General features: G+C 41.9%; 1 protein-coding gene across 8 annotated transcripts in view; it reads left to right on the forward strand.

The window, feature by feature from the left end:
- Positions 1 to 15,077, forward strand: part of PPFIBP1 (PPFIA binding protein 1) — a 212,580-nt gene that overhangs the window by 83,182 nt on the left and 114,321 nt on the right. For 7 of the 8 annotated variants that reach the window (XM_019515713.1, XM_019515715.1, XM_019515714.1 and 4 more), the window contains exons 4-6: positions 8,258 to 8,344; positions 10,475 to 10,588; positions 11,423 to 11,554. The exons of the other annotated variant lie outside the window; for it this stretch is intronic. In XM_019515713.1, the coding sequence (XP_019371258.1) occupies positions 8,258 to 8,344; positions 10,475 to 10,588; positions 11,423 to 11,554 (333 nt within the window). The remainder of the gene's footprint in view (positions 1 to 8,257; positions 8,345 to 10,474; positions 10,589 to 11,422; positions 11,555 to 15,077) is intronic. 8 annotated transcript variants of the gene reach the window in all.

Raw genomic sequence — 15,077 nt, forward strand, 5'->3', positions numbered from 1 at the left:
TGCACATCCCCTCCCCTCCCTCCTGTCCCCTCCCAATTGCCTTCTTTTTTGAGTCTGCTGCTGTCACCAGCTGCCCCAGGGGTGGGAAGAGCTCCAGAGCTGCTCCTGCCCTGCTCCAGCTGTGCTGTACAGGGAGCTGAACTCAGCCAAGGGAAGTGTTGGTGGTCAGGTTCCCCTCCCTCAGCCTGCTTTCACGGGAAATGGGCAGGGAGGAGGATCCTGCCTACTATTGTAGTCCTGGGCTGAGCCCAGGGCAGGAGGAGCTGTCCCCCACCCCTGGGGTAACTGGAGACAGCAGCAGCAGCAGGGGGAGGTGGGCTTGTGAGAGGGGAGGGATGGGGATGTGCTGTGAACATGGAGTTGAAGGGAGCTGGGGCTGAGAGCTAGTGTGTGTGTGTCGTGGTGGTGGGATGGAGAGGGTTCTTACCCAATTCACAGACTTAAAAATCCCTGGCTGCTGCTCCCAGGGTCTGAAAGGGAGTTGGGACTACGCTGATACACCCCCCACTCTGGATCCGACCCTACAGCCAACCCAGAGTTTTTCTGAGTGGTCCTGAGGCTGGCTTAAAAACCAGGAGACTTCTAAAAATAATAATTTGGGGGCTCTTTTTTTTTTGTTTGCTCTCTAGTTTCAGACCCTTGAAATGTTCACATTTTCAAGAATTTCTCCACAGCCACTAGGTTTAGAAATTTTGTTTTAATGATGCAAGCTGGGATTTTTAGGTGATTTCAGAGGACTTAAGGGCTAGGTTTGTAAGAGAACCACTGTTGTGAGATTTTCCATAAAATAATGAAGGCTAGTAAGACTGTAATGGAGCATTATTGTTGATATTTTTTTCTTACTAAGTCACTAGCGGCTTTTTAAATGTAAGAACAAGGAACTATTCATCATTATTGTAAAGGTACTACCACGTACATCTCATTCTTAAGTCTTTTCCTAAAACTTTAAGCAAAAACTACTTCAGGATGCTTGTGTTGTTAAATAGTATTTTTTTTTTTCATTCTGGTTCACATCTGCACATGTGAGCTATGTGCATCTTTCCATCTTTTAAAAATAATAATCTCTAAGGAAAATAAATATTCCCTGACATATTTCTAGTGTTTCTCTTGTAATTGGGAAGCAAGATCACAATCCCTGCCTTTTTTTAATTATTTCCATTTAAAAGAAGACTAACTAGGGAGAGTCCCTGTCATTAGAGGGGTTAAAAAACAGGTGAATCAGTCATCTGTCAGGGCCTAGTTACACATAACTGTCTCAGAACAAGGAGGGTAGACTAGGTGCCTTCTTGAGATCCCTGTGAGCCTACATCTGACTTTCAGAGGAAAAGGGTGGGGAGTGGGAAAGCTTTGTACTGCAACTAAAGAGACCAAAAGCATATGTATTGTTCATGGTCTTAGAAGGGAACTGATCTATGTGGGAAAGCACCTTGCTGTTTGGAATTTGTTGTGGGAGGGGACAGGGGGTCTGTACTCTTTTGTGGGGAGGGACACTGGTGTCTTATTTGAAGAAATTCTGCTTTCTTAGGGAGTCTAAGGGGGAGCTGATGTCTGTGGCTTGAAGGAGTGACTTCCTTGCAGTTTCTTTGTCCAGTTTTCCCACTTTAGTCCCTCATTTCCATGTAGATGAGGAACTCTGGCCACTATTAGCCTCCCCAGAGAGATCTGTCCTCCAGAAAATCCTGGTGACACACAAGCACTGCCTCATGCATTTTTGTGATGTGCTAGCTGCCTGGTGATGCAGCTTTCAGTCTCAGCTACGCACCCCGCTCAGTCACCTCTCTAGAATGCATGAAGATAACCACGGCCACTATGGAGTATAACTGGGACATTCATGAGCGCTGTGTGGCTAAAAAGGGTAAGAACATCTATATTTATTCTGACTGGCACATTTGTCTGCATAAAAAACTATAAATGAATAGCACAGTTACAGCTAAGGTCATCTCTTTCTGTGGCTGCAAATGTTATCTGAGCTGTTAATAAAGGAATAGAATATCTTGAAGCAGTTTTACCTTCCAATCTCAGCAGCTGCTTTCTTTATATTTAGAAAATTCTTCAGGTTTTTTTATTTCTCTTTAGGCTATCTTATAAATGTTTTATTTTTTTGAGGAGTTCACTTTCATTTCTTTTAAATCTTAAAAAAAAAAAAAAAAGGAAAAATTAATTGGGGATTTATTTTGCACTTATTATAAGGGAATTTTACAAAATAATTTTTTAACTTAAAAATGAAGGACTGTGTAATACTCAATCAGTGTCTCCTGCTGCTTAATATATAGTTACGCTGAAAATTAAGAAGGAAAATGTGTTACAAAATAGGCATGAGATGTTGGGAGTGAGAAGCGGTGGACTTCCATGCAAACTAGATAAACCTATTAAAATATTGCAGATAGTTAAGATTGTAGTGACTGAACCAAAGCACATTAGAGTTGATAGGAGGACCTGAATAGATGATGATGGACTCTCTAGTAGTGGATAAAGATTTAATCAGCAAAAGTCTGGGATGGATTTTTTGCTTATGAGGGATATAGTTGTAAATCAATTTTGAGAGTTATCCCAAATGAGTGCCCGTAACACCTTGTAATGCAGAACACTGTTTGTGTGATAAGTGAAGTGGTATGAATGGCTTGGTGGTACAAAATGAATTAGGAAAGCTGAGGTTATGGAAGAGTGAGGGAGCAGCAGCCAGGGATTTTTAAGTCTGGTAAGAACCCTCCCCTCCCCTCCCCACCACCACCACACGCACACACTAGCTCTCACTCATGGACTTCAGGTGGCAGATGAAGTTTATGTCAATACAAGTGAGATGATAAATATTGGAAGGAATTAATTGGAGCCCCATAGACAAAGTACTCGGTTCTCATTTATCTGCAAGGTAGTCTGTCACTGAGCAATCTAGTAAAAACCTGTCTTCAGTGTGCAGTAGTTGTCAAAATAGACCCTGACCCAGACTCACTGCAGCTGCTGCTGATTCCATGGCTGCTGCCTCTAAGCAGTATCAGTGGATGCAGCTTCAGCTTGGGGCAGGAAGTGACTCCAGCTCTGGGCCTAGGCTGGAGCTGGAGTCAAAGCTGCTGTCAGTATTTGGACCAGTCCGTGAATACAAGATGTGTTTTGTTTTTCCCCCATGTTGAATGGGGGAGAGGAGACCTCATCCTGGATTTGAGTAAATATGGTAATTTGGTATAAACTTTTAGGCTGCCTAGAGCAAACCAGAATTACCAGACTCTTTGTCTGTTTGTTTGTGCATGATTTAGCAAGTTTTCAAGTCACAACCAATAGAAAAAAATATTGCTTGGAAGAGGAGAATTAAAACTTTTCTACTGCATTTAATGCAGTTCTCATCCATTTTCTGTCTTTTTAAAAACGTTCTTGTTTCTGGTAACTGTTTTTTCCAAGTGTAAATGTGGTCTGAATTATTTTGTCTCTCTCTCTCTCTCTCATATTAACTAAAATCTTACTGTTTATTGAGAAATACAGCAGTGCATACAGAGCCTGGCAGTGAAAGTGTCTTAGCAAGATGTGACAGACACAATGTGATAACACCTCATTAATTGTCACCACATATGAAAAACTCTGTTGCATTAGAGTAAATAATCACAGTAAGGAAAAATGGGTTTCTATGGGCGCCTGTGTTTTGCATCAAGGAAGGGAAGAAATCCTCAGTGATTAGAGCACTAACGCAGGAGTTAGGAGGCCTGGACTCAAGTCCCTGCTTTGGCCAGAACTTTGTAAGTGACCCCAGGTGGGTCATGGAGCTTCACTCTGCCTTGGCTGCCCATGTGTGGAGGGAGATGCATAACATTTTGCAATAGGGGTAGTGTTAAAACATGTGCATTAAAGATTGTGTGGTATTCAGTTATTGTAGTAATGGGCTCCATGTTATTACCAGAGGCAGCTAGAACTTCAAATGGAAATAAACGGATTAGAGCAAACTAAACTGAGAGAAGTTTTAGGGACCATTATTGTTATTCTTTAAAGTCAGAGTATGCAAATCTACTCTTTGTATTATCTGTACAATAAAGAAAATGTTGTAATTTAAAACAAGGTGTCAAACATACAGCCTGTGGACCAGATCTACCTGTAGAACCCCATCACTTAGTGCATGGTGCTTTCTCTTGGTTGGATCAGACCTTTGTGGGGCATGGTGTGCTCCTGTGGTGTGGGGCTAGCTCATGGGCTGGATCAGGCCCACAGACCCCTTTCCCTCTTCCTCCCTCAGCATACCTGATCCAGCTGGTCTGGGACCTGCGCTAAGTGCGGCACAGATCCCAGAGTGGCTGGAATAGGCACTGCATGTGGTACAGGGGGGCCAGAGCATGTAGCACAGCTGCTACTCCAACCAAAGTATGCTGGGACTAGATGAGTTTGACACCCGTGACTTGAAAGGAAATCCTTCAATTTAGCAGTTAACTAGAATTTACTTTGGCAACCCTTAATACTTGTTTTGCCAAGTTTTTTTATATCTACCTCTGTGCTTAAAATCCTGATCGTCTTCAGCTCATTTCCAGGCGATACTAGCGCACAGACTAAAGCTAAACCTTGGAACCCAGCCCAGTCAGTGGGAGAATTGATATTGGCAGGTTATTCCTGAATTCTTTGGGCACAGGGCATCATGATACACTGCTGTAATGTACTATGGAGCAGGGGTAACATGTTGGGGGTGCACATGCTGACACTGCCGGCAGCATCTGCGGGTGGTCCGTGATTGCTGCTGGCCACCGCTGACACTGCTGGCGGTGTCTGTGGGTGGTCACCAACCCTTGGTTGGTGCTCACTACCTCCCTTCCTCCTGCCACCGACTGGTGCCAGCAGCATCTGCAGGAGCTCCCGCTTACCGCTACTGAGCTCCTGCCACCGCCGTGTCCCCCCCAGCCGCTGGGGGCACACGTTCATGCTATGGAGCATGGTTTTCTGGCCCTAATTACTGATGTCAGGGTTAGACTGGCAAGGATTCTTGCCGCCTTGAGAATGTGATAGATGCTGCTATGGTAATCTGGCATCCCGTATGGCAAGAAGGGGTAGACTGCTGCCACTACACTACTCTAGCAAATCTGGTAGTATTTAGCTTGATTTTTCTAGGGCATGACTTTTTCTTTTTCTTTACTTTTCAGTTAACATGTCTGTGAGACTGCTTCAGGTTGCCTTCTATTTTAGACAAAAGGCATTATAGACACTAACTGATTCAGAGAGGCATAAACTTTTTGTAGGAGACATTCTACTTTGTCAGATGCTATGAAACAGCTATGAGGTAGGTTGTCCCCTATGAAAGCTTATGCCTTTCTAAACCAGTTAGCTTCTAAGGTGCCCCTGACCTGCCTTCTGTCTGACTTCAGACTAACACAGCTAACTATCTCTTCCTGTTTTAGATGAAGTGGTTTGCATTGCATGTCTTCGTGATTTACTGTGGTATGCAAGATTCTCAAAACAGGGCTCCAGGTTATACGTATCCTGCTAACAGTTAGGGCTGTGTGAAGCTTCAGTCTCTGATTCAATTCAGCAGAGATTTGGTGGCTGAATCTCGGAATCCGAATTGAATCGGGAGACCCATTAATCTCTCCGGATCGAATTGGAAGCCTCCATTTGTTTCAGAGAGATTCGATGATCTGGACATAGACACAGCTTAATAAGTTTTTCTACGTACCTCAAGGTACCAGGCGTCTCATGAACACTGAGATGGTGGGGCGGATGGCAAGTCCCATGGGAGCGTGGGGGAGTCCCCAGCATGTTCAGTGGCAGACCCAGAAGTGGACCAGAAGCACTTCCGGTCCAATTCCAGGTCTGTCATGGAGTGTGTAGGAGACCCCTGGCTTGGCGACTGGTGCCTCCTGGGTCTGGGAGGGCACCTGGGGTCCCCCTGCAGCTGATCACTGAGCCAGGGGGATGCAGGGGAGGGGCTCCCCTGTGTGCTTGGCGGCAGACCAGCGGACCAGAAGTATTTCTGGTCCACTTTCGGGTCTGCCACCGAGCATGCGGGGGGCCCCCTACGCTCCTGTGGGATGCTCCATCCACCCCGCCATCTTGGCGTTTACGAGCTGTGCCTGCTACCTCAAGATATGTACAAAAAACATGTAAAGTTATGTCTGTGGCTGAATTGCTGATTCTGGGAATCAGAATCAAATCTTCATGTTCAGATCTGGCTGAATCTAATCAGGACAGTGATCCAAATCAACTAATCAAAATACTGTCCTCTGAATCGAGCCAAATCTGGACCCGAATCGAATATGGCCCATTTCACACACCCCTATTACTAGTCCTATGAACCTGTTCCCTTAAATACTAAGAATCAACACAAGAACTGGTTTTCTGTTGACTGCACTCAATTTTGGATCAGGTTCTTTAAATTTTCCAAATGCTTTATGTGATGATGGGAAGAATGTTTGCTTCATAAAGTACTTTGGGATTACTTTGGGGATGACCAAAGCCAAATGTTGCACTCCGTTTTGGATAGTTTGTTTTTCTTTCGCAATCATTACAATAGATTGGTCTGTCATATAGCTCATTTTCCTGCTGTGTTTGCAGTTTCAGGAACCATGGATCATGACGACGCATTTAATCTTTTTTTTTTCCCCCTTGGTCTGAGAGGCCAGAAGCAGATGTCACCTTTTTGCCATCATAACATTTTTACTGTGCTACAAAGGGCAAGCAACAGACATCTGTGTACCTTGTCATGCCACAAATGCCCCAAATTGTGACCACACCAATAGGTAGCTAACATTTGTGCTGTTTTTTGACAGTAGACATCTGTTTGCTTTATGGCGGGGAGAGTTCAAGCACCCCTGAACTACCCACACTCTCTAGTCTACCTGCCAGGTGCTCCCATGCTTTTGAGGGCCTAACCCTGTGTGGTCCATGAATTTTCCTGCAGGGGTATTATGACTGGGCCCCTGTAGCCCTGGGATTGCCTGCCCTGGTTTCCCCTCTGGGAGGGGATTCCCCAGGCAGATGCATTATGCTGCCATGCCCCAACTTGTGGGGTGTGCCTCTGCAAATGAGGGAACCCTGAGGACATTCATAATTCCCACCATAAACTTTTAGTTTAACCTTGCAAACTCTGCCATTCAGCAGCAACTGAGGGAGGTGGTCTTGGAACAATTGGTGGCAAACAGAACCATTGATAACTCTCTGTAGTTGACCTCCATGTTTCCAAGATTATGGATTCCCTCATTTGCAGAGCTGCACCCCAAGTCAGTTTCCTCATTTTTGGTCATCCTGCAGAATTGGCCCTCCGAAGCCCCAGAAGCGGCAGGGGCCCAACCCTGTGGGACAATGGGAGATGTCTGTGTTGCCCAGTTAAGTTGATCATCCTGGCACAAGTGATCCTGCTTTAAGGACGATGTCTGTTTATAGCCAGACAAAAGCAGCTTAAAGGGGCATGTTTAGATTGCATAGGTTTGATAAGGCATAGTAGAATTCATCTGACAAGTAGGGGTATATTTTATTTGATTTTTTTTTTGTTTGTTTTACCGTACAATACATTGTTCAGAGATGGAGAGACTGCACAAAAAACCCAAATAATTTATCTAAAACCTTTTTCCCCATAGGGTGAGGTTTTTTGTTTTGTTGAGGTATTCTTCTCTTTGTAGGTATGCCTTAGCATGGTACTGTGAGTAGGGTTCTCTCTAAATTGTGCCAGAAGTGCACTGCCCAGCAGCTCCTTTAATCTTGTTTTAAATATGCCACTATTTTTGCCTCCTGCTGCTGATTTGGTGGAGGGGTCCTGTTGACCCTGCCGCTTGCTGATTAGGCAGGAGGCAAAAACAGTGGAATATTTAAAACCACAGTTTTTGTCTCCTGGCCAGTCAGAAGAAAGGCTGAGGCCCCTCCATCAATCAATGGCAGGTGGGCGTGCACAGCAAAAAAACAAACAAAAAAAAAACAAGGTTAAAGGGGCCACTGCACAGTGTGCTTTCAGTGCAATTTAGGTAGATCCCTACCCATGAAGCATGCAGGCTTAAAAATGCCTTCTGAGCAGTAAACAAATTTGAGGAATTCAGTTACAGAAGACCAATTTCATCCTTCATTTCTTTTAATCCCTTCCCGGATGTAAGTCAGCCTAGTTCCTCTGACTTCACTTTACCTCAGTTTACGGAGTTTAGCATCTAGCCCATAACTGTTATATTTTAGCTGTCTTTCTTGTGGTGACTAGTAATATTGTATTCAGCTAGAGATCCTAGGGCACAGCTTTTTAAAATTGTCAGCAAACAATGCTAACTACAATAGATGATAAACTTGATTTTTTTGTTTTGTTTTTTTTTTTCAGACTAACGGACATATACCTGGTAATGGTGATGTATATCAAGAAAGGCTAGCACGGTTGGAAAATGATAAGGAATCTCTTGTTTTGCAAGTAAGCATTCTCTTGTTTGCAGGTTGGTTGCTTTAAGTGATTAAAGAATTGATTATTTGCTTGGAGTCATACCATCTTGGCTTGTCGTCGTAGACCTTGTTTATATCTGAAAGTTGAACTAGGTTAATATAGAGTGTGAATTTAAATTTCAGTAAGATTAAGAGTGTCCACTCCATGTGTAGGCAAGCCGCTATTTAATTGTTACCTGACCTTATCCATGAGGGCACTAAGTTTCTTTCATATTCCTTAAGAACCTCTTCTTTATTAACTACTAAAACATTACACAAGCGGGCCCTATTTGTTTATCTATACTGTAATGCTAGCTCAAGGATTGGGAGCAGTCTGGCTCATGGAGTACCAGTGATTTATTCCACATAATCTTCGTGATGATTAATGGTCCTCCATTCCTTAACCTCACCTTTTTGTTTCTATTATTCTCGTATGTTACATCCATCAGAAAATTGTCAGCTCTTCAGAGTGGACATCATGGTCATATATAGACATTCAGTTTCTCCTGGGAGAGTAGCTGCTCTCCTAGGAGAAACCACAAGTATACAGAAGATGTTTGTGACTTTTCTTCCAGGACAAAAACCACTCTGGAAGAAAAATAACCCAGGAACAATCAGAGTTAAATGGCTCCCAGGAGAGTTTCTCCTGTGAAAGCAGATGTCTGAGAGAAGCTACAACACAGTCATGCAGCATCCCAGAGTGCTTTGCTCCTGGCTCCTCTGCCATGGGACACAGTGTGTCATTTGGGCTGAACTCCACATTGTGCTGTAGGTAGACACCGGTTGATCCTGAGCCATCTGGACCAGCTAATTAGGGCTTCTCTGTACATTTCTGTCTTTAGACAGACTGAGGGAGATAGCAGAGCACTCAGAGATGTGTGTGGGTCCCTGGCTGTGCCACATCAGTTGTTAGCTTTGCTCCTCAGGGGCTTAACCTTCAAATGTCTGTTCAGACATCTACAGGTAATATTTTTACTAGGAAAACAAACCCGGGAGAATTGCCCCAGATTATTTGAACGTGTGTACACAACCCATATCGACCTTGCTTATGGTGTGATGCATGAGGCATAATTATGAACTTTCTATTATTTATTTAGTTTACAAGCATAGAATATCAGAGTTGGAAGAGACCTCAGGAGGTCATCTAGTTCAACCCCCTGCTTGAGCAAGACTGCCCCCTGTTCCCAGGTATATCATCCCAACCAAGGCTTTGTCTAGCTAGGTTTTAAAAACCTCCAAGGATGAAGATTCCACAACTTCTCTGAGTAACCTGTTCCAGTGCTTTACTACTCTTCTAGTGAGAGAGGTTTTCCTAATATCCAACCTAAACTTCCCTTGCTGCAACTTGAGACCATTGCTCCTTGTTGTGTCATCTGGCACCACTGCAAACAGTCTAACTCTGTCTTCTTTGTAACCCCACTTTAGGTAGTTCAAGGCTGCTATTAAATCCCCCCCCCTCAGTCTTCTCTTTTCCAGACTAAATAAGCCCAGTTCCCTCAGCCTCTCCTTGGAAGTCCTGTGCCTGAACCCCCTAGCCATTTTTTGTCCTCTGCTGGACTCTCTCCTTTTTGTCTAAGTCCTTTCTGTAGTGGGGAGCCCAAAATTGGCCATAGTACTCCAGATGTGGCCTCTCCTGTGCTGAATAGAGGGCTTTAACCACTTTTCTTGATGTACTGACAGCACTCCTGCTAATGCAGCCCAGTATGCCATTAACCTTCTTTGCAACAAGGGCATTGTTGGCTCATAACTAAGCCTTATTTGATACTGATGCAATGGGAGTACCTGATTCTCAAAGTTCTGGTATTAAGACATGCAGCTTTCCAGACAAGATTATAAAGCGAGAACTTAGTCACTGTGCACATCTAAGATCCCACTGCTATTGAAATTACTATTTCAGAGTAGGAGTTCAGTCCTAGCTAAATTACAAGCTTTGGGCCAGGGGAACCTGCCTACCAAATATTGTTCTGAAATTACAGTGTGCAAATGTAGAAATTGTCTGCGTCTCTGAAACTTCCCATGCTGTGGACTGCTCTTGCTGTAATTGAACTGTGGAGCCTTCAGGGCCATAGGCGTGATGTAAGTTTGCAGTAGTTATGTATGTCCATATGTCACTGCTGTACAGGTAAGCGTGCTTACGGACCAAGTGGAGGCTCAGGGAGAAAAGATTCGAGATTTGGAGTTCTGTCTAGAAGAACACAGGGAGAAGCTGAATGCCACAGAAGAGATGCTACAACAGGTATTGTGAGGAAGCAAGAGCAATTGCATTTCTTTCTACTTATTAGATGTGTTGTGGTACTAAATTGTATAGTTTAGTCTGCTTTAGTTAGACTGGTATAATTTAGTACAAGATCTTGAAATCTTCCGCTTGTCACAGCAGTGATAGTTCCTTTGTTTACCTTCCCACTTTATTTGTTAAAAATTCTCTAATTCTTAGTTATATCAGTCCTATTCTGCAGAACAGAATTTAGTAAAACTCTTACTTGGAGTTACTTACTAACTTCCATGGAAGTTGAATTGAAACCTTAGATAGCTCTTTTGGGGCACCTATTTATCATAAATGGCATGCTTTGCTGCTCTCTATTATGGGATTAGGCCTTTTGGATGGGGTATTCCTGGCTTGGCAGCGAGACAGCAAGAGCAAGCCATAATTTTGGACACATCCAGGTTGATTTGAAGAGAGTCACCCATGGTTCTACTTGCCATAAGTTGTTCCAAGATCATCTCCTTCAGTTGCTGCTGACTGGCAGAGTTTGCAAGACTAAACTAAAAGAGTTTGTTGGGAACTATGGATGTCCATTGTTCACAGCTTTTCCTGAGGGGTAGAATTGGGCCTTCCTGGTCATCCTTAGATGACCCAGTATTACAGGTAGAGACTTCTGTCTGAGGTGTGAGAGGCTGGCTGGATTAAAGATTATTGAGTTGGTTGGGGTGAGTATCCTGGGTAAAGGATTTTCTTGACTTATTATCTAAAAGACCTCTTTCTGTTTCTGGGATCTACCTTTGTATTCTGCTAACATGTAATTTAAAAACAAAAAGATTAATTATTCTGTTCCTCTTAATTCTGAATCAGGAGCTCTTGAGCAGAACATCCCTTGAAACACAGAAACTGGATCTTATGGCAGAAATTTCCAATTTGAAGCTAAAGCTAACCTCTGTAGAGAAGGACAGATCAGACTATGAAGTTAGATTCAGAGAGACAGAGGTGAGTAAACCAGTTGAATACATCCTTTGAGCCTGCATGTGGCTTCATGTTTCCTGAAACAAGAAGCAGGGCTTTTTTTTTTTTTTTTTACAGGGAGCGGGAGGAGTTAATCTTTAATGTTCATATGTTTTCTTTTTAAGGGAAAAAAGTTCCTTTTGGTTGGGGAAACTCTCAATTTTCGAAAGAGAACTTCTGAAGTCAGGTTCTAAGCACATGGTTCTCAAGCTGAAAAGCTGGTTGGTCCGATTCAGTGAGAGACAGATGCATCATGTATAGCATCTTGCTGAGAGTTCTTTGCTCTTTTAAAGAGCAGGATCAGGGAGAATTGCATTCCTTGGCTCTGCTTTCTCTAGATCACTGGTCTGTTGCATAATAACGCCTGTGATCAGATGGTGCCAACATACACAGGTGGTAACAACTCTCTGGTAATTGCATAAGGTAAAGAAGAGAATGTTAGGCTCTGCTTTTTTATAAAAAGAAACTTGAGTTTCTGCTCCTTAAGATTGCAAAGAAGGATTCCAAATGTGAATTAATCTGCGAGAAGAAAGGGTAACAATGATGTCATTCCAGGAAGTAAGTCTCACTTAAATGTTGGGCTGATTCTAAAGGCTTTTTATGACCCTTGCAGTGGTTGGTGTTGTGAAGTGTAGCTCCATTATTCTAATATAAACATATCTGGAGCTGTGAGCTGTGAACAGAGCTTGCATCAAGTTCCATTACCTTATCCCCTCCAGTCTGATCCCAGCTATCTAAATGATCATTACTGCCTTAACAACAACTTACCAGCTCAGACAAGCATCAGACGCACCACTGTTGTAGAAATAAGATTTGCCAGGTGGCAAACATAGATGGAATTCTTCAAGATAGCTTTAGTGCTGTAGAGGCTTAGCCAAATTATAACTAGCTGTTATTTTGGACTCCCAGACATTGAAACCTTTTTTTATTCAATGAAGTGATGGTAAAATGTGAAATCGATTACCTAATGAAAAAGCATAACACCATATGATAAGCTCTGATCCTTACAGCATCACACTCTCACTGAGCAGTTTAAGCGATGGGTTAAAATGTAAGCATCAACAGCAAATGCTGCTGAAGTAAGATTTAATCCAAATGTTCACAAGAAATGGTATTGTTAGCTCTGAATTCCGTGTGTCTGCCTCTAAGCATCACTTGGTCTCTTAAATGAAAGTTTTCCAAAACCAGTAACAAAATCAATTATTCCTTTGGTTCTTTGCCTTGTCTCATCATCTCTTTACGTGATTGTAATCTTTTCCTAATATTTGCTGTTATCACCTTCTTCCATTGTGCTATAGTCACTCCATGACGCAATAGCTGAACTCGGGCAACAGATGGATAAAGTGGAGGTAGAGCTAGTACTGTTTTGGGCAAAGAGGTTACAGTATAGGGATCAAGAGGTGATTTTTGCACATCATTAACTCTAATTGTAGACTCTGTGCATAAAGCTTTCCTGCATGGTAGCTGTCAATAACCTGATTTTACGTGTCTCTGAATATGCCTAATATATTTTTATGACAATGAAGTTACTTAGATTGCATTTAAATGCAATCTTATTAATTGCAGTAACTAAGACTACAACATTTTTACTTACAAGACATTTTTTACCAGAACTAATAAATTATTACTAAAATATTCTTTCCTTTAAGAAAAAAAGAAAAGGCAATGTAGAACAGTTACTGAGTTAATAGAAATTTTTTATTTCATGATCCACCTATTCCTGGTCCTAAAGTTTGGGCCCATATTCTGAAAGATATTCAGATGTCTGACTCTCACTGAAATCAATATGATATTCAGAAGATCAGTGCTGGCCTAATTCATTAATTAATGATCGGCTAACTTTAGTGAGAGCAGAGTTATGCCAACGTTGAAAGCTTTTGAGAAATCCTATCCTAAAAGTTTTTGTGCTGTAACTATTCATGTGCAAACACATAGCAAAACCAGGGAAACATGGAGGAGAGAATATGTGAACATGTGGAGAAGAAAAAAAGCCACAAATGATACAAAGTCCATGGATACAGGAATAGGGCAATCATTGGTAGGAAGTGAGGCCCCCAGCTGCCTATCCTATTCCTTATTTTGAAGCAGTGTAGCCAGATCTTAAATGTTAAATTATTAAGCTCAAAATTATTGTATTTGCTGAAAAGCTATCATACACTGAAAAATATACAAACAGCTATGCAAATAAACCTTTGTGTTTACTTTACATTGCTCACTATAACTTGCCAGATAGTGAGGAGAACTGAGTTATCAGTTATAGTATTTCTTTATTTTAGGCAAGCAGTCATAAGAAAGCAGTGACAGCAAGCCCAAAAATCAGTTAAAACTCCTTGAGAATGGCTTGGGTTTTGCATATATTGCATCATGTAGCTGCCTCAAAAATTATTGTACATTTTGAGCACTTTTACTGTTACTGATTGTACATCATACAAGGATTGAATTTATTGTACACCTGGCAACACTGCTTTAAAGAGGCAGAGCATGTTAATTTCTATCCCATTAAGAGAACAATTGGCTGCTGCAGTTATTACCAAGTGTCTAACATATAAACTCCTAAAACCAACTGGATGCGGGGAGGAGGTATCTAGCTTATCCTTTTGTAGATTGCAGCCTGGATACATAAACAATATTATTTTCTAATAGTTGAAGAGAAATGGTAATTCTTTTGGCTAAAACTCATGTGATTATCTGTTTCATGGTAAAAAAAAGTTCTCTCTCTTGGAATAATAAAACATTTTACTCTTAATCTTTTTAAGTCTGGCTCTATTAGAACTGTGATAAAAACAGAGCAAGGATTTTTTTGGTGGTCAGTTAATCGATTTAAATAAAATCCTCACTATTGAGAGCATTATTTCTGTTAGACCCATTGTGTAGGGCTTCGTTTGTCAATTTTGTATCAATAGAATTCAATATAAATCATATACTTCCAGGTGTGATTATTTTTTTTAAATCGCAGTTTAATTTCTTGATTGCTGTTAATTTGAAAAAAACAGCTTCAACAAAACATAGTTGGCTGTTCTCAAAATACAGACTGAATTAAATCCCATACAACCATACAGTTTTCCAGTTTTTACTTAAATATATTAATTCTCCTTGCCCCCTTGTGGAAGCTGTTTTCTCATATTCATGAATCTCCCTCTTTCTGTGGATACCTCCTTTAAATAATTTTGTGTAGATTTTATTTCCACAATTAAGGGCATTTTTACACATGTACATGTCACAGTGCTGGGTGCTTTGAAAAGCATTCGGTGCTGCGCATCAGTGTGGAGAAAATAGCGGCAGTGCACTTTTGCACTAAAACATCTTGGAGGTGCTTTAGTTCAACCGCACCAACCCCATTTTCTGCACACTGTTGCACATTTTGCCACTTATACAACTGCATGCTGCACAGAGTAGGTTTTGCAAGAAAACAGTCACGCATTGGTATTTCACTGTTCATGAGGAGCCTGACTGAAATCCCCCTAAAGCCAGTCAGTCTGTCATTGAGCTTGTGTGAGAAGCAAGGTGT

Source organism: Gavialis gangeticus, unplaced genomic scaffold (genome assembly GCF_001723915.1).
Source record: "Gavialis gangeticus isolate Ggan-Ray unplaced genomic scaffold, GavGan_comp1, whole genome shotgun sequence".
NCBI lineage: Eukaryota > Metazoa > Chordata > Crocodylia > Gavialidae > Gavialis > Gavialis gangeticus.